The 22,510-nt window shown below is 37.5% G+C and overlaps 2 protein-coding genes across 7 annotated transcripts in view; one reads left to right on the top strand and one right to left on the bottom strand.

Annotated features, from left to right (window-relative positions):
- Positions 1 to 3,944, top strand: part of CLEC1B (C-type lectin domain family 1 member B) — a 24,915-nt gene extending 20,971 nt beyond the window's left edge. Inside the window, exons 6-7 of the mRNA XM_030939354.1 lie at positions 2,452 to 2,599; positions 3,807 to 3,944. Coding sequence (XP_030795214.1) covers positions 2,452 to 2,557 — 106 coding nt within the window. The 3' untranslated portion in view covers positions 2,558 to 2,599; positions 3,807 to 3,944. The remainder of the gene's footprint in view (positions 1 to 2,451; positions 2,600 to 3,806) is intronic.
- Positions 1 to 22,510, bottom strand: part of CLEC12A (C-type lectin domain family 12 member A) — a 25,003-nt gene extending 2,493 nt beyond the window's left edge. The window contains exons 1-7 of one of the 6 annotated variants that reach the window (XM_030939351.1): positions 22,438 to 22,510; positions 11,711 to 11,811; positions 11,162 to 11,272; positions 3,820 to 3,918; positions 3,358 to 3,546; positions 2,141 to 2,292; positions 744 to 853 (exon numbers count right to left, since the gene is read on the bottom strand). In XM_030939351.1, the coding sequence (XP_030795211.1) occupies positions 744 to 853; positions 2,141 to 2,292; positions 3,358 to 3,546; positions 3,820 to 3,918; positions 11,162 to 11,252 (641 nt within the window). In that variant the 5' untranslated portion in view covers positions 11,253 to 11,272; positions 11,711 to 11,811; positions 22,438 to 22,510. Of the gene's footprint in view, positions 1 to 743; positions 854 to 2,140; positions 2,293 to 3,357; positions 3,547 to 3,819; positions 3,919 to 11,161; positions 11,273 to 11,381; positions 11,455 to 11,710; positions 11,884 to 22,437 lie in introns of those variants that run through there. The other 5 variants (XM_030939352.1, XM_030939350.1, XM_030939348.1 and 2 more) reach the window with 5 other exon arrangements.

Genomic DNA, 22,510 nt, shown 5'->3' with positions numbered 1-22,510 from the left:
TCTCACTTAAGTGGGAGCTAAATAATATGTACACATACACATAAAAAGTGGAATAATAGACATTGGAGACTCCAAAAAGTAGGATTGTGTCACAAAAATAAAGAATGAGAAATTATCTATTGGGTACAGTGTACACTATCCAGGTAATGGTTACACTGAAAACACGACTGCATCATTACACAATATATTTATATAACAAAACTGCAATTGTACCCCCAAATCCATAAACTTTTTTAAATGCCCATTTCAAGTGTCATTTGTAACAAAAGCATTATTGCTAAAATTTATATTTTGTTAGTCTGTGTATTCTTATTGAAGCATTTATCACACTATATTCTCTTTATCTCTAGCATCATTCAATCAGTCTGCACATACAATTGATTGTTAAGTGACTTTAGTGATGAATCAATATTTCATTCGTCTTTGAACCCTAAAACTTAGCACAATATTAAGTATTAGTCCACTGACTTTTCTGGGCTTCCATAATTTTTCGTAGATAAAATTATTTACAGAGTTCTCCATAATTTGGCTGCTGTAATTTTCTTAGTTACTTGTCAAAATTGTAGAAGACATTTATGGTAACTTTCTGTATTAGAAAATACATCAAAGAAGCATGATAGAAAAGGGTGCTTTTAGGATGCAATTTCAACTGAAGCTGGTTTTAATTTGAATCTACAGTGTTCCTAAGGAAAATACCTCTACTCAAACCCAACTATAAAATTTTAACAAGAATAGACACTTACCAGGCAGAGGAGTTGATTATATTATCCATGATCGTAGCATAACTGTAATCTTTTTCAGGAGATAATCCCAGCCAATAGGGATATGACGTACTCCGGGATTTTATAAATTCCTACAGGAAATACAGATGGTCTGTTTAAGAAACAGTCTCCTACTTTTGTATTTTACATTAGAATGTAATTTCTTACAAATTGCTGCTTTAAGGTAACATACTTGACATTGCACTACTACTATTAAATGTCATTATAAGAAATTGCAAGGAAGTACTCCTTACTACAAAATTTCAACATTTTTAACAACATCACAGCTGGTCTTACAAGAAGAGAGGCCCTACTAATCCATGTATAACCTTAATTTACAGTCAATGAAAAGTCCACAATGACAAGTTCAGGGTTCAAAATTTTGAGCAGTAAATATTGTGTCCAGGGCCAAAGGAAGTGGGCAATGGCTATAAACAAGAGTTACCAGAAACAGAAGGAGTAGGAAGAAAATGCCACAGACTCAGATGTGAGTGGTTGCAGAACAGAATTCAGAACCAGTTCAGGATTTTGTAGCCAAATAACAGGTTTTTTTCTTATTCCAGCCTTTAGAACATTTTTCTAGAGTAAGTAACTGTGAATGGGTCCTTGAGAATGATCTGATGAGGAAGAGATTATGGGTTGATTTCTCTCTCTTCTAGAAAGGATGATGAAAGTTTCTTATTGTGGGGAAGCAGAGACTTTCAGAAAATGTAATTTTGCTTAAAAATATATGATTACTATTTGACAGACCAAAAATGCTATGTAGTAAGTATAACATGGAAACATTATTTAGACATGGAAAACTAAGAAAATGAATAAATCAATAAAGCTGCTAGAAAACACATTTTTCCTGGGATTCAAGGATTCAGTGCAATATATCTCTTTGATACTTGCCTGTGCCATCTTACTTCAGTTCTTCCTGTTTGTACATATTTTATGCTAACCTACTATAACTTGCCTATTTCTCTTGGTGAATTAAAAATTACAAAATGGTAGAAACAAAATATATGTTCCTATGTTGTTCTTATGGAATTACTAACCCTGAGGAATAATCTCCATATCCTCTGTTTTTAGATAAATGTTTATAAATTATGTTCTGAGATTTGATTCTAGATTCTAATTTGGAAATGCTTACAGTCTTTTAGATTCTGGGTGCCCTGTAATACTCATCTACCTGTCGGCTAGTAATCCTCTTATGCTAAGGTCCTAACCTTGTATATGTTTTACCTTTCCTATGATAATCTTGAGATGTGTACAAAGTTTCAGTCACTTCACACCCCAACTAAAATAAACCAGAATCATGAGTGGGTTGATTGAGGTCTTCTCCAACATGCCACACCCCTTTCTATCCCATGATGGCAGAAACACCTGGGCTTTACCAATGCATTTTTATTGTTTATCTTCAACAGGCTGGCATTCTGAGCAGCACAGGCCATTCTACTCTCCTGCCATGTTTGGACATCATCACTTAGGAAATAACAGCTGTCCTTATGCCAAATCCATCTCCTTGGACAAGGCTTACATTTGTGTTCTGGAAGAAGAACATAGTTTTATTTAAGTTTTGTTGATAGTCATAATAATTCTTATTATTTCCTTTCTTCTCTGTGTGACATTGACCACATTTGCTGTTTATTCTTCTTTCTTTTTCTTTCTCTCTTTCCTTTTATTTGTTTATTTATTTTTTTGACAGAGTCTTGCTCTGTTGCCCAAGATGGAGTGTAGTGGTGCAATTTCAGCTCACGGTAGCCTCCACCTCCTGGATTCAAGCGACTCTCCTGCCTCAGCCACCCAAGTAGCTGGGATTACATGCTGTGTCTTCTTTTTACATCAAAGGGGAAGTAAGTGAATCCTGTATTCTAGTTCCTTATATACTACCATAATGTGTCAGACCCATAACTTGAACAAAAAAATTTCAAATTAAGCACTTGGATTCAAGTATATCTTCCTGTAACAATTCCCCTTTGCTATTTTTTATATTCTTTAATGACAATAAAAACTAATTACAGGAAACATTCTGCATAGTAAGAGTTAACCCCACCTATCTATACAAATCTTACCTTCTTTAATTTTTATTCTCTGAACTGTTGAAACTTTGAGGTTTCTTGGGAGCAAAAGGAATATGTTTCAGCAATCATGACTATAGAAACTTATGGAGACACTAGAAGACCAACTCCCCCTGATCCCAAAGGTGAAGTCTCCATTTATTTTTTCCTATGGAATTTGTTATCAATCACTGACTGAAATTTAAGAATGAAGTCACCTGTAAAGAGCTGTCACTTCCTCCCTATCTTCTATTAACCTCAGTGCCCAGAATAATTATAGTAACTGACAGATTAGAGAAACTGCCCTTTCTAACATTTTATTATGTAACCATTATCTCCTGATAATTTGGGGGCCTATTGCTATTATTACTTTTTCTGTTTTTCTTCTAACTGCATGGAAATATCAATGAATTCTCCATCAACCACACGTAATTCTTTCCTCCAAATTATGACTCCCTAGGAAAAGGCTGCTAGCTAATTATAAAATGATTCTTAAGAGACTCAGTGGTTTAGTTTATTGTCCAATAAATAACTCCAAGAGAATACAGGATTACCTTGTTCTTTGCTGTATAGCTCACGACATAATCTGGTGGCTATTGTTTGCAGTGTGGTGGAGAGGTTCCTGATCTTGTTGGAGCTGTTCATGTTACTCATCAGTTGTAGAGACACATTTCTCTGAAGCTCTTCATTGATGTTTTGTAGTTTGTTCATTTTTTTCATTGCTGTCTTCAAAGTAATGTGAACTCCACATTAAAAAAACGACAAAAAATTGTAAACTCTCGATAGAGCCATTCGTCCTTTATCATTTGCAGAAGTAGCATAAAGATTAAAAGGATAGGAAAAGCAATTACTCTATAACAGTAGGGAAAGAGACTAAGTTCCACATTGTAAGTCCCCCTTGTGGGCCTATCACCCATCATTATTATAAATCTTCCACTCAAGGAATAAACTTTTGTTGTTAAATATTTGAAATTCTAGATACTTTCTCTTTTGACCAAAACAGGGGCAGTACATACACATGCTTCCCAAGACTCCCAATCCAATGAGCATCAGAAGGCACAGAAGGGTCAGAAACAAGGCTGCTGGACGCCATACATGAGAGGGAGCTGGAGGTGCTGTGGAGAGCAAAATTAACAGAGAGGCCTAAAAATGGTATACACTTTCATTTGAATTATTTGCTCATTCTTTCATTCATTCATTTTACCTTTATTTCCTAATATGCCTACTGGAAAGAAATGGATTTGCTAGCCCTTCAAGAATATTCAAAAAATGTTTTTGAAGAATATGTCAGGAATAAATCAAAATCACTTAATTGTTTTATATGTAAATTGATTCTGGCAGGAGAAGCTGTCAACTGGTAGACTGATTTGAAAAATCAGATAAGCAAAAACAGAATTTATAATAGAGAATGGAGCAAACCAGTCAACCTAGGTATGGTGTATTTTGTTTATACAAATTTGGGAAAAGTCAGTAGTTGGAAATTAACAGAGAAGCCAATAGGAGTAGTCTTTGCTTGAGCAGACAATTGTGGCATGTCAAGAAAAACACTTTCAGTTGTTTATGTATCCCCCCTGCCAGGTAATTATGAGAATTTAGCTTCAGAACGAGCAAAATAGGCTGTCTCTTTGTAATGTCTTTGGGTATCCTTCCATTAACTTTTGATCTTAGTCAGTCCGGATCTACACCATTTTTATTGTAATTTTTCAAAAATTTTTTCATACTTTTTTGCAAGAAATTTTTATTGAATACTTCCTTTTTAGGAAATAGTGAATCCCAGAATAGATCATTTCTCTATTTAAAAAAAAAAGAAATTATAAACTTTATAATATGAGTGAATTATTATTGTGACTATATTATTTAAATAATCACGTATAAAGGTATTACACATTAGGTAAAGACTAGCCAGGTATTTCAAGAAAATACAATTCTGGGATACTATAATAATCTTACTATACTTCTGAGCTATGTCTTATATCTCACAGTTGATGGTGCAATAATATTATGAAATTCAGAGATAATTACTAATAAAAAGTAAAACTTAACTTCTATAGACTTTAGAAAATAGTTACTACTGAAAGGACTACATGTTCAAGATTTTTATCTAAGATTAGAATTATAAATTCAAGCACTCTTTCTTAAAATTATTTTCTTATTTATATATGTATTCAATTATTCAAAAGTTTATTTATTCAATGAACTTATTTGATTATTAAAAAGTTTAATTATTCAAAGTTATCTTTTGAGTGCCTTGTATTTATTAGACATTATCCTGGGTGCTAACAATATAGAGGTGAGCAAGATGTACAAGTTCCTGTTTTCATAGAAATAAATTTTAATTGTAGGAGGAAATAGATAGATATATACGTGAGACAGGAAGAAAGGGAAAGAAAGGAAGAAAAGATCTCAAATTTGGCTATGTTGTGCAGAGATTTGAAATTAAGCTGTTATAAAGAGCAGCAGTTCAAATCTTATGAACAATAGGAACCAGCATGCAAAATCAGTAGGAAGAACATTACAGGTAGCAATTACATGAAGTTCAAAGACAAAAATTTAAGGAAAAGATTTCTATTTGAAAAACAGAATATATTCAGAGGGGCAGAAGAAGTATGGCCAATGTGAAAAATTACTTTAAAGAAGGTTTTATTTGTTTTCTTTTGTTTTGTTTTTAAAATAACAAGGAGGAAACATTATTTACAGCCTTTTCTAGCCAGAGTAAGTTAGATTTTTGGGGCAACCACTGGAAGAATTTAATCTAGGATGGCAAAATAACAGAGTTGTTTTATCAGTAAGAAATCTGTTACAATATGACATGGAAAGAGAACAGTAGTTTGATTAGCTAGCACTAGGGAATTTGATGACCCATGGATAAATTAAGTATACATTTTTAAGCTAAAATCTATGGCACAAATTTATGAAATTTTTCTTTAGAGAAAGTTGGTAGATATGCACATTTGTAGGCAGTATCTCATAGTGATAAAAAGCAAAATGCCATCTTTAGGGCTAGCATGTGTATTAGTCCATTTTCACGTTGCTAATAAGACATACCCAAGACTGGGCAATTTATAAGGAAAAAGAGGTTTAAAGAACTCACAGTTTCACGTGGCTGGGGGGGCCTCACAATCATGGTGGAAGGTGAAACGCACATCTCACGTGGTGGCAGACAAGAGAAGAGAGAACTTGTGCAGGGAAACACCACTTTATAAAACCATCAGATCTCATGACACTTATTCACTATTACAAGAACAGCATGAGAAAGACCCCACCACATGATTCAATTACCTCCCACCAGGTCCCTCCAACAACAGGTGGAAATTGTGGGAGCTATAATGCAAGATGAGATTTGGGTGGAGACACAGCCAAACCACATCATTTCACCCCTGACCTCTCCCAAATCTCATGTCCTCACATTTCAAAACCAGTCATGCTTTCCCAACAGTCCCCAAAAGTCTTAAGTCATTTCAGCATTAACTCAAAAGTCCACAGTCTATCTTAAAAAAGGCAAGTCCCTTCCACTTATGAGCCAGTAAATTCAAAAGCAAGTTAGTTACTTCCTATATACAATGAGGGTACAGGCATTGGATAAATACAGTCATTCCAAATGGGAGAAATTGGCTGAGACAAAGGGTTTTTGCAAATCCAAAATCCAGCAGGCGCATCAAATCTTGAATCTCCAAAATCATCTCCTTTGGCTCCATGTCTCACATCCAGGTCATGCTGATGCAAGAGGTAGGCTCCCATGTCTTTGGGCAGCTCTGCTCCTGTGGCTTTACAGTCTCCCCGCTGGCTGCTTTCATGGGCTGATATTGAGTGGCTGCAGCTCTTCCAGGTGAACAGTGCATGCTGTCAGTGAATCTACCATTCTAAGGGCTGAAGGATGGTGGTCGACTTCTCACTGCTCCACTGGACAGTATCCCAGTGGGGACTCTGCGTGGGGCTTCTGACCTCACATTTCCCTTCTGCACTGTCCTAGCAGAGGTTATCCATGAGCACCCCTTGCCTGTTGCAAACTTCTGCCTGGACATCCAGGTGTTTCCATACATCCTCTGAAATCTAGACAGAGGTTCCCAAAACCCAATTCTTGACTTCTGTGCACCTCAAAGGCTCAACACCACATGGAAGCTACCAAAGTTTGGGGCTTGCACCCTCTGAAGCCATGGCCTGAGCTGTACCTTAGCCTCTTTTAGTCATGGCTGGAGCAGCTGGGATGCAGGGCACCAAGTTCCTAGACTGCACACAGCAGAGGGACCCTGGGCTCAGTCCCTAAAACCATTTATTCCTCCTAGGCCTCTGGGCATGTGATGGGAGGGGCTGCTGTGAAGACCTCTGATATGCCCTGGAGTCATTTTCCCCATTGCCTTGGTGATTATCATTTGGCTCCTCATTACTGTAGAAATTTCTTCAGCTGGTTTGAATTTCTCCTCAAGAAAATGGGATTTTCTTTTCTTTATCATTGTCAAGCCACAAATTTTCTGAACTTTTATGCTCTGCTTCCCTTATAAAAGTGAATGCTTTTAACAGCACCCAAATCACATCTTTAATGCTTCACTGCTTAGAAATTTCTTCTGCCAGATATGCTAAATCATCTCTCTCAAGTTCAAAGTTCCACAAATTTCTAGGGCAGGAGCAAACTGCTACCAGTCACTTTGCTAAAACATAACAAGAGTCACGTTTGCTCCAGTTCCCAACAAATTCCTCATCTCCATCTGAGACCACCTCAGCCTTATCACCATTTTTGTCAAAGCCATTCAAGAAGTTTCTAGGAAGTGGCAAACTGTCCCACATTTTTCTGTCTTCTTCTGAACCCTCCAAAGTATTCCAACCTCTGCTTGTTACCCAGTCCGAAAGTCTCTTTCACATGTTTGGGTATCTTTACAGCAGTGCCCTACTCTACTGGTACCAATTTACTGCATTAGTTCATTTTCACACCGCTGATAAAGACATACCCACAACTGGGTAATTTATAAGTAAAAAGAGGTTTAATGGACTCCTGGTTCCATGTGGCTGGAGAGGCCTCAGACTCATGGTGGAAGGTGAAAGGCACATCTCACATGGCAGCAGACAAGAGAAGAGAGAACTTGTGCAGGGAAACTCCTCTTTATAAAACCATCAGATCTCATGAGACTTATTCACTGTCACAAGAACCTCATGGGAAAGACCCGCCCCCATGATTCAATTACCTCCCACCATGTCCCTCCTACAACATGTGGGACTTATGGGAGCTGCAATTCAAGATGAGATTTGGGTGGGGACACAGTCAAACCATATCAGCATGTTTTGGTTTGAATTCTGGTTCTGCTGCTTATTGCTTGTGAAACCATGGGAAAGTTATTTAACATCTTTTAACATCTATGTGTCTAAGTTTCAGTACTGTTAAAGAAAGGGAGAGAGAAAGACTGCAAAATATCAGACACTAAATGGTTTAATATTTGTAATGCAATTAGAACAGAACTGGCACAGAGGTGAGCCTGTCTGGAGAGAGAGACCATTTTAGAAGAAAAATAAGTATTACCATTTTTGACCTTTTAAGTTTAAAATGAGATTAGAACTCCTTATGGAAATGTGAAAGAGGCACTTGTATTTTCTAGTCTTGAGATCCAGGGAAAGGTCATACAGAGATATCTGAGAGTCCCTGTATTTAAAGTCAAACAACTGAACAAGGTAGATTAGATGAGTGTATGGAGTGATGCAATAAAAGGGGACACAGGACACAGCTCCAGAGTATTCCATCTTGTAGAGTTTCATCTAGGAGGAAGAGTCAACAAAGACTGAGGAGAGGCAGGCATGGTGACAGGAGAAGCCATGAGGATGTGTCAGGAAGGATGTGCAAACAAAGCCTTTAGAGGACTGTTCAACTTTTTGAATGCTGCAGGGAAGTGAAGTAATGGAAGAGACATGTGACTACTGGGATGAAACAGGCAGGACATCAGTGACCTAAAGCTCAGTCTCCAGTGCACCAAGGGGGCAGAAGCCTAATAGAGTTGGTTGAGAACAGAATGAGAGGTGAAGAACTGAGAGTCAGTGGCCAAAGAAAATGCTTTCAAAAGTTGAGCTGCGAAAGGAAACAAATAAGTTACATAATAATGGAAAGGCTTAAGTGGTCAAGCAAGGACTGTGTTTTGTTATGATATGAATATGTTGGTGAGTAGTAGAGTATGTTAGTGCACTAAAAAGGAAAAGCAGAGAAGGAAGAGAGAATAATGACACAGGAGAGAAAGGAAAAAAATTACAAAAGTCTGTCTTTGAAAAGGACACATAGACTGAAATTCAGAGCAAAATGGGGAGCTGTCCTTTCATAAGTACATACTTACCATAAATACTATCTGGAAGGAAGGCAGAGTATCAGTAAAGACATGGTAGGATAGAAATTTAAATAGCAAAAATAAAAAGTGTAGGTTGATGCTTTTTTCTCACTAGAGGAAAGGTAAGAGTAACTGGAGTTGAAAATTTGTGTGTTTTTCACCAGCAATATTCAACTCTGGGGCAGACTGGGTAGATATTTGGGTTTAACCAGAACTGGAGTTGTTTTTATTTGTTGGTTTTTGGGTTTTTCATTTTGTTTTGTTTTGATTTGTTTGAGGCAAGATCTTGCTGTGTCACCTAGATTGAAGTACAGTCACCTGATCATAGCTTACTCTGCATAGCCTCCAGTTCCTGGGCTCGAGTAATCCTCTTTCCTCAGCCTCCCAAGCAGCTGAGACTATGGGTGCCCAGTTAATTTTTTTAAAAAAATTTTTTTATAGACATGGCATCTCTCTACCTTCCCCAGGCTGGTCTCAAACTCCTGGCCTCAAATAATCCTCCCATCTTGGCCTCTCACAGTGCTGGGACTATGGGTATAAGCCACTGCCCCTAACCAGAACTGAAGTTTTTAAGGAAAAATTAACATACATTGAAAAGGAGAAATGTAAGAGACTAAGAGTAGACATTACATAATACAATGTTGTATTACATAATGTGGATTCTAAGCTGGATAATGAGAAAATTAGATGAGATTAAGAACATGAAGAAGACATGGATTCAATATTTGCATGAATTCAGAGAATTCTTGTGGTGGGAACTTAAGGCGGATTGGCAGGAAAAGAGGTGGGAAAGGATGTGAGGGGACAAGCAAAGGGCAATTGTTGGTAATATTAAGCTCATGATATGCCCATTCTCTTCGGCGTATAAAAGAAGAAGTACAAACAAGGAAATAAAGACAGAAAATATTGTAAAATCCGTAGACCCTTCTTCTTTCTAAAAATATTTCAGTATTAAAAAAGAAGCCCACAGAATTAATCTGCTCTCTTTTCTCCAGATTTACAATGCTCATGATAAATGGATTCAAGATGTAACAGTGAAATTTCTGTTTATAGCAATGCTAGAATATTAAAGATGTTAAATTCTGTGTGGGGAGAGGGGAGGGGACAACAAATTAAAGAATATATGAGAATTTTGGCACCCTTCTCTGCTTATTTCTCTGTTTCTATCACCCTTCTTTGTGTTCTCCATTATCACTGTTTAAGTTATTTTTAACTCAAATGCACTGGTTTAAACTATGGATTCACTAGCAGATTTCACTCCAAAAGGCTAGGAGCCACAAGGTAAGAACCATACATAATAGGAAAACTACAAGATTCTGAGTAAGATGAAGAGTAGTTTTGTTTAAGTGAAGGTCAACACAGATGGTCCACTTATTTCATGATTTTAATTTGAATTGAAAAATACAAAGCTTGCTGATACGATGTGGTTTTGAATATTATGAATATGTTATGTCTTCTGATATTTCTTTACTTCTTTTATTCCTTAATTATTCATTTCATTTAACTTAACGTATTTTATTTTTTAGTAAGTTATTTAAAAATCTCCAAAAGAAGTAGGAGAAATTTTAGGGTGATATATGCCTAGTTTGGCAGACAGTCAAATGAAATCCTTTAAAGATCTCTCTGACTCTTTGTCTGTCTCTCCTTCTTTTCTGCATGCATACCCAAAGCATTTTCTTATTAAAAACACACACACACACCGATGTGAAATCATGACTTCCCTGAACATGTTGCTTTTTCCATGGCTTCATCTCATAAACAAATAAAATCTTCACACAACCCAATCATTTGAAAAATTCTGTCCCAATTATATTGAGTGTGATAATAAAAAACTTCAAAAATGTAAAAGATTGAGTCTTCAATGCACAGATAAGTGTTTTTACAGAACCCTTTTTTCCTAATCATTTTGTTTATATACTTTTGGTTTCTTTGCTTAAACATAAGAGGCTTAATTGAAAATTTAAGGTGAATAATAACTATATTACTAATACTGAAGATGCAAGGCCGTAACCACTTCTATTACACAAACTTACAACACATCCATAACTCAAAATCCTACCTTTTTCCCCAAATTTGCCGATTTCTTGGACTTTTTCTGTCTCACTGGAGTTCTGGAATTTAAGATCTGCATAAGTAACTTCTTCAGACATTGATGAATATGTAAAGAAATCTTGACAAAATATAAAAACACAAAAAGGTGAGAGTGAGTTAACAGAGCTGAATATTAAACAGGACCTGTAATTTTAAACTTCTGTTTATAAACGGAAGCTTAAGCTTACAAGTTTAAACCTCTGTTCATAAACTTACTGTACCAATGACCCATATGTCTGCAAATGAGCCATGTCTCATCTGTGGCTTCAGTTAAGAACATTGAACTGTTGCAACAAGCAGTATCTTTCTTCCTCATATTTCTTCCTTTTTCTCAATTTCTGTATATTTACCAACTACAGAAAGTAGTTTTTGAAATTGTGTTTGGATAATATTACTAGTGTCATGCAAGAGAACAGAAATAACTAGCACCACATGGTGCAGACATAGTGCAGGATTTATTGGTGAAAAACTTTCAAGCAGAAAAATAACAGAAAAGATACAGTTCTCAGACACTCACTGATCTGCAGCTGTGGCCTGGCATAGATATTCCTTTTGTATCATGATGAAGGTCCTGATAGAAGGGTTCTCTTCACTGGGAGACTGAACATGCAGAGAGCACTGCCAAGGAGAATGAGACAGTTAGTGTCATTCCGTTGCCATGTTACATAGCTATAGGTTTGCCCAAGAGAGGTAGGGAACGCCTAGTTTCTCTAAATAACAAGATATAGGTTGGTGCAAAAGTAATTGTGGTTTTTGTTAGTAAAAGCAAAAGTAATTGTGGTTTTTGCCTTTAAATGTGTACAAAATTACTTTAGCGCCAACCTATATATTAAGGGATCTGAGGCCCAGAAACCACACCAGGGAGTATGTATACTGATGACCAAGGTCTGTATACTGAGGGCTCTGGGAACAGCTTGGCAGGCCAGGAAAACTATTATTAGCCTTGCTCTCTTTCTACAGACTGACTCAATCCATTTGATTGCCTCCTCAGCTAAGCCACCAAAAGTGGGAAGGAAATGAGTCTCCAAAGTCCACATTTGTGTCTTATTAGTTTGACTCAATAGTCTTAGTATTTTTGATCTCATGTCTTGATCAAGTATGCAAGTGGAAGTGAGGGGTGGAGAGGACTGTTTTTGAGTATGTTTTCTAACATTCGTTAGTAAATCTTACTGTAAAATTCTTCTTGACATTGCCACATGCAAATCATAAAATGGTTAGGCATGATTATTATACATATAAAACAGAATGCACAAAGATTTTTAAAAATCAATTAAAAACAAATTGCTTTATTATGTCAGGATAGACAGGAAAAATAAAAGGCTCCCTTTATAAGAGCTACTAAAAATAAATAGGAAAATATTACAGATAGAAATTAACTAGATATTTGCACAACCAATATGAACAAAACAATTTTAAAACTATTGAAGAAAGGAAAAAAATAGAAAAACACGCTGTGGGATTAGAAGCATCAATACTGTATAAAAAGAAACTAAATTCTCCTAAATGTATCAAAAAATTCAATGTCGATTTAATTAAAACAATAGTTGATTTTCTCCTGATGCTTAAAGAAAAAGCTATTGAAATACAGTTGAAAATATTACCATGAAAATATTGGCAGCCAAATTTAAAGGAAAATATATTCAAAACATGATTACTTCATCCTAAGTACTTTATTAATGTTGATTTTATCTTTACAACTCTCTAAACCAGGTATTATTATCACCTTTATTTTACAGATGGGGAAGTGAGTTGCGAAGTGGTTAAGTTTGTATCCAACATCACACAATTGGTGAGTGGTAGAGTTGAGACTGGACCAAAGTCTCTGGTTACCTTGTTCAAATACGTGCACAGGCTATAATGCCTCCCCTGGTGGGAAAGACTAGCCCTCTGTTTTTCCTAAGTGGATCAAATATTTATATATAAATATTTGTTTATAAATATCTCTTTGTGAAAGGATGGAAGCCGGCCACCACACAGGCAGAGTCTTGTTCTGTGTTATATTGCTCTGTTGTTTCATGTGGAAGATAGTTTCGTCAATCAACACTAGAAGATGAAGAGTATATGATGAATTGTAAGAGGAAACAAATGAAAAATCTCAAGTTCTGTTTGCAAGGTACTCTATTTTGTTGAAAATATTTGAATAACTACTACTTCATACAAAATCCTTGGGTTAGAGCCAGCTAAAACATTTATATGCACATGAGTAAGCTGAGATGTGAGATGATTTAATGGTTTGCCCTTCACAGCCTATATCAGTTTTTTTAATTTTGTTATTGATATACAATAGTTGTACATATTTTAGAGGTACATGTGATATACAATGTGCGATGACCAAATCAGGGTAATAAGAATATTCATTCCGTCAAACACTTACCTTTTTCTTCTGTTGAGAATACTACAATTCTTCTCTTTTAGCTATTTTGAAATATACAACAAATTATTGTTAACTATAGTTTTCCCACTGTACTATCAAACACTAGAATTTGTTCCTTCTGTCTAATTTTATTTTTGTACCCAACCAACTTATCTTTATCCCCCACCACCCCTTTCCAAGCATCTGGTAACCACAATTCTACTCTCTGCCTCCATGAGATTCATTCTTTTAGCTCTCACATATGAGTGGGAACATGTGATATTTGTCTTTCTGTGCATGGCTTATTTCAGTTAACATAATGACCTTCAGTTCCACTCATGTTCCTGCAAATGACAGGAATTTATTTCTTTTTTATGGTCGAATAATATTCCATTGTGCATGTATACTACAGACAGCTGCACTCCAACGTTTATTGCAGCATTATTTGCAATAGACGAGATATGAAATCAACCTATATCAATTTTCATTCCAGTTGAATACTAACAGACAATCTGCAAATATAATTACAAATGTCTTCCAATATTAAACATAAGTGATACATTATCCATTACCTAAATTGTATATTTTTTGTGGGCTGTTATAATGGAAAAAAGAGAAAGAAATGAAGATAGGTGAAGAAAAGTGCAGAGGGATAAAAAGTTGGAGACACACACCTTCAGCGTCACATCATTTAAAAGGTGAGAGACCATAGTGACAGTGATATACTCAGGTACAGAAAGGAAACACGTGCTTGGGATCCAAAAACAAAAAAACAGGTTATACATTAAAAGGAAAATTTAAGAAGATAAAATAACAAGACAACTTACAAGATGTAGATAAGACCAAAGGAAACCAATGAGGGATAGTGAAATACCCCAGGGCTAGCTACTGCGAGAAGCTATTACTACCACTGGGCCTGAGAAACAATGCTGGTAGCAATTGACTGAAGCAGCAGAAAGTACAGCTGATGAAGGCTGCCTCCCTGGAGGTACACTCAGTGAGAACAACTCCATATCCATTTCCTAGTGCTGTAGGGAAGGATTCTCCCACCTTTGAATCTTTGCCTATTCTTCCTATTAGCACAAACATATCTAGAGCTTCAGGACAATAGTGTCCAGGGATATTATACATAAGAGTCAGCATCCTAGGGCACTGCAAAGGGATTAGAATGGTGAATAGTAGATCTACTGATATCATTATCTGAACCATATGTAGGTCAGTTTTTATCATTTGACTTGTCAATTGGTGTTTTGATATTTAGTTCTTTTTCTTTTTAGGTTGTCTCATAATTTTTAATTAAATGACAGGCTTTATGTATTAAAAACAGAGATTTTAAATGATCTTCCTACCAAAAAGTTTTGTTTCTTTTTTTTCTGGCAGTCACATAGAATATAAGCAGTAAACCTTGATTAATTGGAGCCCCTCAAATTTTGCTATCTCAGTTGTTTTATATGTTTTATCTAAATTTTATAATTATATTTTTGTAGGTTTCTTTCATCTGATACAAGCTGCAGTGCTGTGACTAGAATTGGCTTTATTCTGGGTTTGTTCACCAACAAACTAAAATTGGGAGGTTATTCGGTGAGGAAGGAATGTAGCTATGTGCAGGCAGAAATGTAGCTGTGTTGGGGAGGTAAACCAAAAATGAAATTCTAAGGCCCCCCAGCCATCTGAATGGACTTCCTCTTCAACTAGGGCTCTTTGAAAATTTAACCTGAGAGACGGGTTCAGGCCATGACAGGAAGTGGGTGTCGAACATGCTTCATTATAGCTCCCAGGTATCAATACTTACAGTCTATTCTCTCTCAAGTCTGCTATCTGGAGGCTTCATTAGCATGATAAAACCTTGACTTCTACAACCTCTTATCACAACCCAGACATTTCCTTTCTATTGATTCCAGGTCTTTAGATAAACTCAACCAATTGCCAATCAGTAAATGTTTATAGGTGATTAAGTGTCATGTCTCCCTCAAATGTTCCAAACCAGCATGTACCTGAACCACCTTGGGCGCATGTTCGCAGGGCCTCCTGAGGGCTGTGTCATGGGCATAGTCTCTCATTTTTGGCTCAGAATAAATCTCTTCAAATATTTTACAAAGTTTGACACTACGTGAACAGTGGGAAAATCGAAATTAGGCAGAGGTAAGGAAAAAATCATGCTGACTGAAGGATCTGTAGTCTCATTTTCTGGGTATGGTTCTCTGATGAGTTTCAGTTCCTTGCCTGAAAGTCAGGTTCCTGAGCAAGAAACTCAGGAAAGCAAATAAGTTTTGTTTGTTTTTGCTTTTGTTTTTTTGGTTTTTGTTTTTGTTTGTTTTCGTTTGTTTTTGTTTTTGAGACGGAGTCTCCCTCTGTTGGCCAGGCTGGAGTGCACTGATGTGATCCCGGCTCACTGCAAGCTCCGCCTCCCGGGTTCACGCCATTCCCCTGCCTCAGCCTCCGGAGTAGCTGGGACTACCAGACAGGGTCCATTTCCATGTTACAAAAAAAAAAAAACCCACCTGTAAATATTAGCTCTAGGAGTTCTAGGAGTTCTATGAGACAACAGGGCCGATTTCAGTTTCTCTTTTCTATTTATCACTTCCTCAATCATGGAGAATCTCGTCGCTGATCCTTCTGGCTGCTTCATGCTGAGGAGGGGTGAGGTGCAATAATGATAAGGAATGGAAATGTGGCACTATAATCAGAAGTACTCATGAGTACTGGGTCAGCATCTGGCTTGTTGGAGCACTATGATCAGGGTACTTTTATTTTAGTTTTAGAACCACATTTGAGGCCACATTGAACTAGGATGATAAATAATATAGATAAACCAATTTTAAAATACCAGAGAATTTGGAGTGGATCCCGTGGGGAATCCAAGAGAACAATCCTAAGTCTACCAAAAAGTGTTCCTGATTCATTATATCTTATATGTGAAAAGCTGTGGTTTTAAAGAGAATAATAACAACCTGAAAAGTGCATGTTCCTTTTACAGTTTCTTATCTAGGATCTTTGGTTAGGCTTTGAATTATTAACTTAAAGCCATGTGTAGGTTCACAAGAGCATGACTGTTTCCCCTGGAGAGATCCCAGAGTGACTAGTTTTACTGAGTATGTTGAATTCATGGTTTAACACTGGCTAACTTGGTAGACAAGTGAGTGGTCAGCAGCACCTCACAAAGACCAACCTATTGTGGTTGCAGCTAGTCTTCAGTCTGGTGTGAATTCCAGGTCTTCGGTATGATTTGATTCCCTGGTTTCAAACAGAGAAGAGGCATGTCTATACAGAAATGAAGCCTGTTGGAGAGACTAGTTAATATATTCCCTAATTGTTTCATGTATGACCTAGCTTCTGTTTCAGGGGAGGAAAAAATCCTCTAGCATCAGAGAGTCCAGGAAAATGGTCTCCAAGTCAACATTTTGAAAGGGGCTAAGAGCTAACCCATTTCTGGGAGCTGCCAGCACCCTCAGCAGGGCAAAGGGCAAGACCTTTTCCCAGGTAAGATTTATCTCTTGGAAACTGAGCTTCCCTTGGAATATGCCAGAGGGAGCATTGATTGCCAAACTTTATTTTGTTTCATATCATTTCCAGGATGGTGTGACTACCTGTCCCAAGTCCATCCTGTTCCTCAGTGAAACCCCTGTAGCCGAGGGACTTAGAGTCAAAAAAGACTTATAGTCAATTAAACATTCTAGGCCAGATAAGAATTGAGGTGCCAGGGACTCATTAACCATTAAAACTCTAAGCAACAAAAGAGCCAAAAACCAAAAAGTAAGGTTAATATTTCTTTCTTCTTCTTTTTTTTTTTTTTTTTTTTTTTTTTTTTTTGAGACAGAGTTTCACTCTTCACGCCCAGGCTGGAGTTCTGTGGCACAATCTCTGCTCACTGCAGCCTCTGCCTCCCTGGTTCGAGATTCTCCTGCCTCAGCCTCCAGAGTAGCTAGGGTTACAGGCACCCACCACCACGCCCGGCTAATTTTTTGTATTTTTAGTAGAGATGGGGTTTCGTCACGTTGGCCAGGCTGGTTTCAAACTCCTGACCTCAGATGATCCACCTGCCTCGGCCTCCCAAAGTGCAGGGAGTACAGGCGTGAGCCACCACGCCCAGCCAAGTTAATATTTCTAGCATTGTTCTTGGACCAAACTGAGGATCAGACTGCTATTTCTCCCTGCCCAATAGCAAGATGCAGATGAACTGGGGAGGAAGAGAGTTTTTATTTCTTTAACAAGTCACAGGGAGAAGGTCTGGAAAATATTATCAGACCAACTCAAAATTACAAAGTCTTCCAGAGCTTATATGCCTTCTAAATTATATGTCTGTGTATACATGCATTCATCTAAAAACATGAGTGTTTAGCTTATTTTAATCTATAACTGAGATCTGAGTTCTGAAGACCTTCCTCTGGAGGCTCAGTAAATTTACTTAATCTAAATGGGTCCAGGTGCTGGGGTGATTACCCTGTCTTGTCTCCTGCTAGATTATGGAGGCTTGGGAAGTTCCTTGAGACTGCCAATAAACTTGTTTGCGGAGGCCTGGGATGTTTCTTCAGAACGCTAGTAAAACTTGTTTAATCCTAAACCGGTCCCGTTAAGAAGCCCTTCATTATCTTGTCATGGTCCTGGGAAAGTCCTAGGCAAAACTCTTGGTGGGCTTTTGTTACAATCCACCCTTTGGATGAGGGCACGGGCTCTTTTAGCTTTTAACATTTAACTTAACTACTCAGTCAGTCCTGAAACAGTTGTTATGGAGGCCTGCATGAGTGAGACCTGACCTGCCACATCATTATAAAGCCAGTCCCCCATGGCTTATATGTGAAGCATATCTGTTGCTTCATCTGGACTGCTCCACTTGGCATTTATAGGTGGAGTGGGACAATTCTTCTGAGTAAATAGGTCTCATAGTGTTTTATCCAGTCCATAAAGTAGGCTGTTTTTTGGGGGGGAATAGCCTCCTATGTGTCTGTATTACATATACCCATCTGCAATTCTTCAATTGTGAGCTGTGGGTTCTATGTCAACTGGCTCTTCCACTCTGCAGCATTTAAAACCAAAGACATTGCGCCTAAATTAATTACTCTCACAATTTATTTTAGTAAAGGTTCCTCAGGAAGCTAATGATACTGATGTACAAAATGGAACAATTCCTTCACATTATACCCTCTAGTTTCAGAAGTGACTTAAATTTCACTCCTTCCCCACACTGACCACCTTCCAGGAAACTACAGGTCTCAGAGGTACTTTCTGGTTTCCTGGCCTAATTTTCTCCTTAGTGAGCAGCCTTGAGGCTAGTGATCTGAGTTCAGACAGACCCACATCTAGGCTTGGTTTAGCCTCAAGGCCTGACACAATATTCTCCTACTTTAATTTTATCTGTTATAGATGTGAAAGGAAAATAAATCTTGGGACCCCCAAATCACTAAGCCTAAGAGAGAAGTCAAGCTCGGAACTGTGTCAGGCACACCTGACTCCCATTTTATTCCATTGAATTTCACCCTGGCAATGTAAATTGATAGCTTGTCTTCACAGGCATGGGACAAAGGACAGAACTTGAAGTCATTCCTCTGCTCATCTGAAGCAAATGCATGCCTGATTGCTTCCTCTGCCCGTTCGTTTGTATAAAAATGCGGATTCACTGAACTAGACTGAGGCATAAGTGACTATTTATTTACCCCACTCTCACGTGTAATTGTGTATTCAGTGAAAGGCTGATCAAAGTCTCAAAAGAATACAACTATTTTCTCTTATCTACTACCCACATGGTTTTTTTTTTTTGTTAGTTTTTTTTTTTTTTTTGAGACAAAGTCTCACTCTGTCACCTGGGCTGGAGTGCAGTGGGATCTCAGCTCACTGCAACCTCTGTCTCCCCAGTTCAAGTGATTCTGCTGCCTCAGCCTCCTGAGTATCTGGGATTACAGGCATGCACCACCACACCCAGCTAAATTTTGTATTTTTAGTAGAGATGGGGTTTGTCCATGTTGGTCAGGATGGTCTCAAACTCCTAATCTCAGGTGATCCGCCCACCTCGGCCTCCAAAATTGCTGGGATTACAGGCAGGAGCCACCGAGCCTGGCCCTAACCACACCTTTGTAAAATTTCTTCCTCTTTCCTCAATATCTTCCCTTTCCCCTTTAAATATTGAAGCCCTCAAAATCATCTTTGGAGAAAGGCACAGACCTGTGTTCCAGGCACATATCCTTACCCATGGCAAAATAAACTTTGAAATTGAGACCTGCCTTAGATACATTTTGGTTTACATTGGTAACAAAAACCAAGGGATTGAAAATTTTGCTTTTTTAAAAAATTAGTTTTTATTTCCTTATGCATCCAGTGAACCAACTTCTTAGGTGTCGAATCCATATCTAAATTCCACTGGTAACTTACACTTTTAATAACTGAATGCAACACAGCACAGATGTATCTCCATACCATGGGTGACCAGGTTGCCATAGGCCAAAGATTAATCTAATAACAGGTATACTGTAGTTTTCTTCCAAAACATAATGTTTCTCTCTCCACTTCCCCATTTCCATAAAAGGCAAATCATAGTAGGATTAATTTATTTACAAAATCAGTTTAAATCTTATTCTAGTTTGCCTCATTATTTGCATAAACTGCAGCAAGAATTATTGTTCATATAGGCTCTTTTTAATTGGCTTTGCTGGAACTTTTCATAAGGAATCTCAGATTTGATTTTTAAAAGCCCCTTGAGCACAACCAAGAATTTATCTGTGCTTGCAGATACCTGTATGAATTGGGTGAATTCCTCTTTTCTTGAGGCCCCAAAATAAATTGAGATTTCTGGGCCTGAGAACATTCACGTTCCTCATCTATAAAATGTTAATATCTGATAGACAGCTCAGAATTTCTTGCTTCCTAGGTTTCCATTAAAATTTAGGATTACTAAGAATAAGAATTCTAGCAAACTGTATGATTCCACGTACGTACATAATGTGCCAAAGAAGATGTGTTCTTATTGATTAAAGAAATAATTTCGTTTAACTCAGAAGTTATCTAAAGGTTAATTCAAATTATGGACTTGGGTTGTTTACGAAACAAGATAGAAAGGAACCAGTAACTAGGGGAGAGAGATATAGATTAGTCGGCTGTGTTAGAACAAGGTTTTCTTAAAATATTGATTGGTCAAGAGGTTTCGATTTTGATTCTATAATCTGTTTCTTATTGAATACTTCTCAGATCTATATCTCCAAAGTGCAACTTTGTTGTGTTTTGTTGCTTTCAGTTTGTCTCCCCTTGAAGGAGCCTGAAATGAACCTATCTCCTTCAACTTTGTCAGTTCCTGTATTTTATTTTATTTTTTCCCTCTCGCCTTAACTGCTGTCACGGTCAAATAAAATAAGAAAAAAAAAAAAAAAAAACCCATAAGCTTAAATACATGGATACTTGCACTAATAATGCAAAAGTTTCAGCTATTTTTATTAAACCAACAATGTTAAATTAGTCTTATTTATCAAAAAATCACACAAAGATAATCTTGTTCTTGGCTAGGTTTATAGTCTTATAACCTTTTTGCCAAACCCTGACACCTTTAAATATCTAGCAGAGACAAATGTAAAACCCAAACAAAAAGGTATGCTGACAATTCCAAAGACATTTCTAGTTTCATTTTACAAATGACCTAAAAGCTATCTTATTCATTAAAGATTTACTTAAGTCATGTAAACTTGAAAAATGCTTAGACTCATTTACTTAATTTATGAACACTTTTTAATTTATAAGCCAATTCGATACCCTCTGAAAACAACACGTAACATCTAGACACATATACCTACATATACACAAAGATCCAATAGCTTTACCTTTAAATTCCAGCCATGAGATAGCAATATTAACCACTGGTTTATGAACATGTTCACATGGTTAAACTTTATTTGTTCTGATAGGTAATCCAATAAAGGTTGTGAAACAAAATTTTGAGTAAAGCAGTTTCCATGATAGTTTGATTATTATTATTTTTTGAGACAGGGTCTCTGTCACCCAGGCTAGAAGTACAGTGGAGTGATCAAGGCTCGCTGCAGCCTCAACCTCCCAGACTCAGTTAATCCTCCAACCTCAGCCTCCTGAGTAGCTGGGACTACAGGTATGCACCATTACACCCAGCTAATCTTTGCATTTTTTTGTAGAGACAGGGTTTCACCATGTTGCTCAGGCTGGTCTGGAACTCCTGGGCTCAAGTATCTGCCCACCTCAGTTTCCTGTGCCCAGTTGACAGTTTGATTTTTAAAGGTCAGACCTCTGCAGACTCCAAATAACTCTGTAGCCAACCAGCACCCATACTAATCAGACCTGCCTCTCCTTAGAGCAGCAGCATGGAAGCCTGGAGACATGGACTTCCATCCCATATTTGCATTCAACAGCAAAATAAATCCAAATATAAGGCAGCGCTACAATTCAAAGACTGTCTGAGATCAGATGAGATTGGGAATGTTCAGTGTGATATGGGTATAATATTCCCTCACTCCACGGGCCCACAGCCATATGCAGACCAACCCTGAAGAATACACCCAAGTGGTCTGCACTCAGACCAAACCCTCATCTCCCACAACTACATCAACACACAAACAATAAGCAAGTCCCAAGAGAGTCCAAACTGAAACAGTTGAGTTGCTTTCTCCCTGTTTGCTGGGCTTGTTCAATCTGCAAATGGAGATTCCTTCAGAATTTCTCAAATTGAGAAGAGCAGATCCTGCTGTCTGGACCCACAAATGACACTCCCTTATCCAGACACATGCAGAATTCCTAACAAGCCCCAAGAGTGTCTGAACTGGAACAGTCAGGGTGTTTCCTCTCTCTGTCAGTTGGGCTTGTTTAATTGCCAATGGAAATTCCTTCAGAATTTCTCAAATTGAGAGGAGCCATTCCCACTGTTGGTATCCACAAAAGACACTCACCTATCCACACGCAGATATCAAATTTCAGAGGCTGTTCTTCCTAGACAATCAGAAATGTGGTTGGGACTGGGAG

The sequence above is a fragment of the Rhinopithecus roxellana genome, chromosome 10 (assembly GCF_007565055.1).
Source record: "Rhinopithecus roxellana isolate Shanxi Qingling chromosome 10, ASM756505v1, whole genome shotgun sequence".
NCBI lineage: Eukaryota > Metazoa > Chordata > Mammalia > Primates > Cercopithecidae > Rhinopithecus > Rhinopithecus roxellana.
Note: the sequence above shows the minus strand (reverse complement) of the source record. Positions and strands in the feature narration are given on the sequence as shown.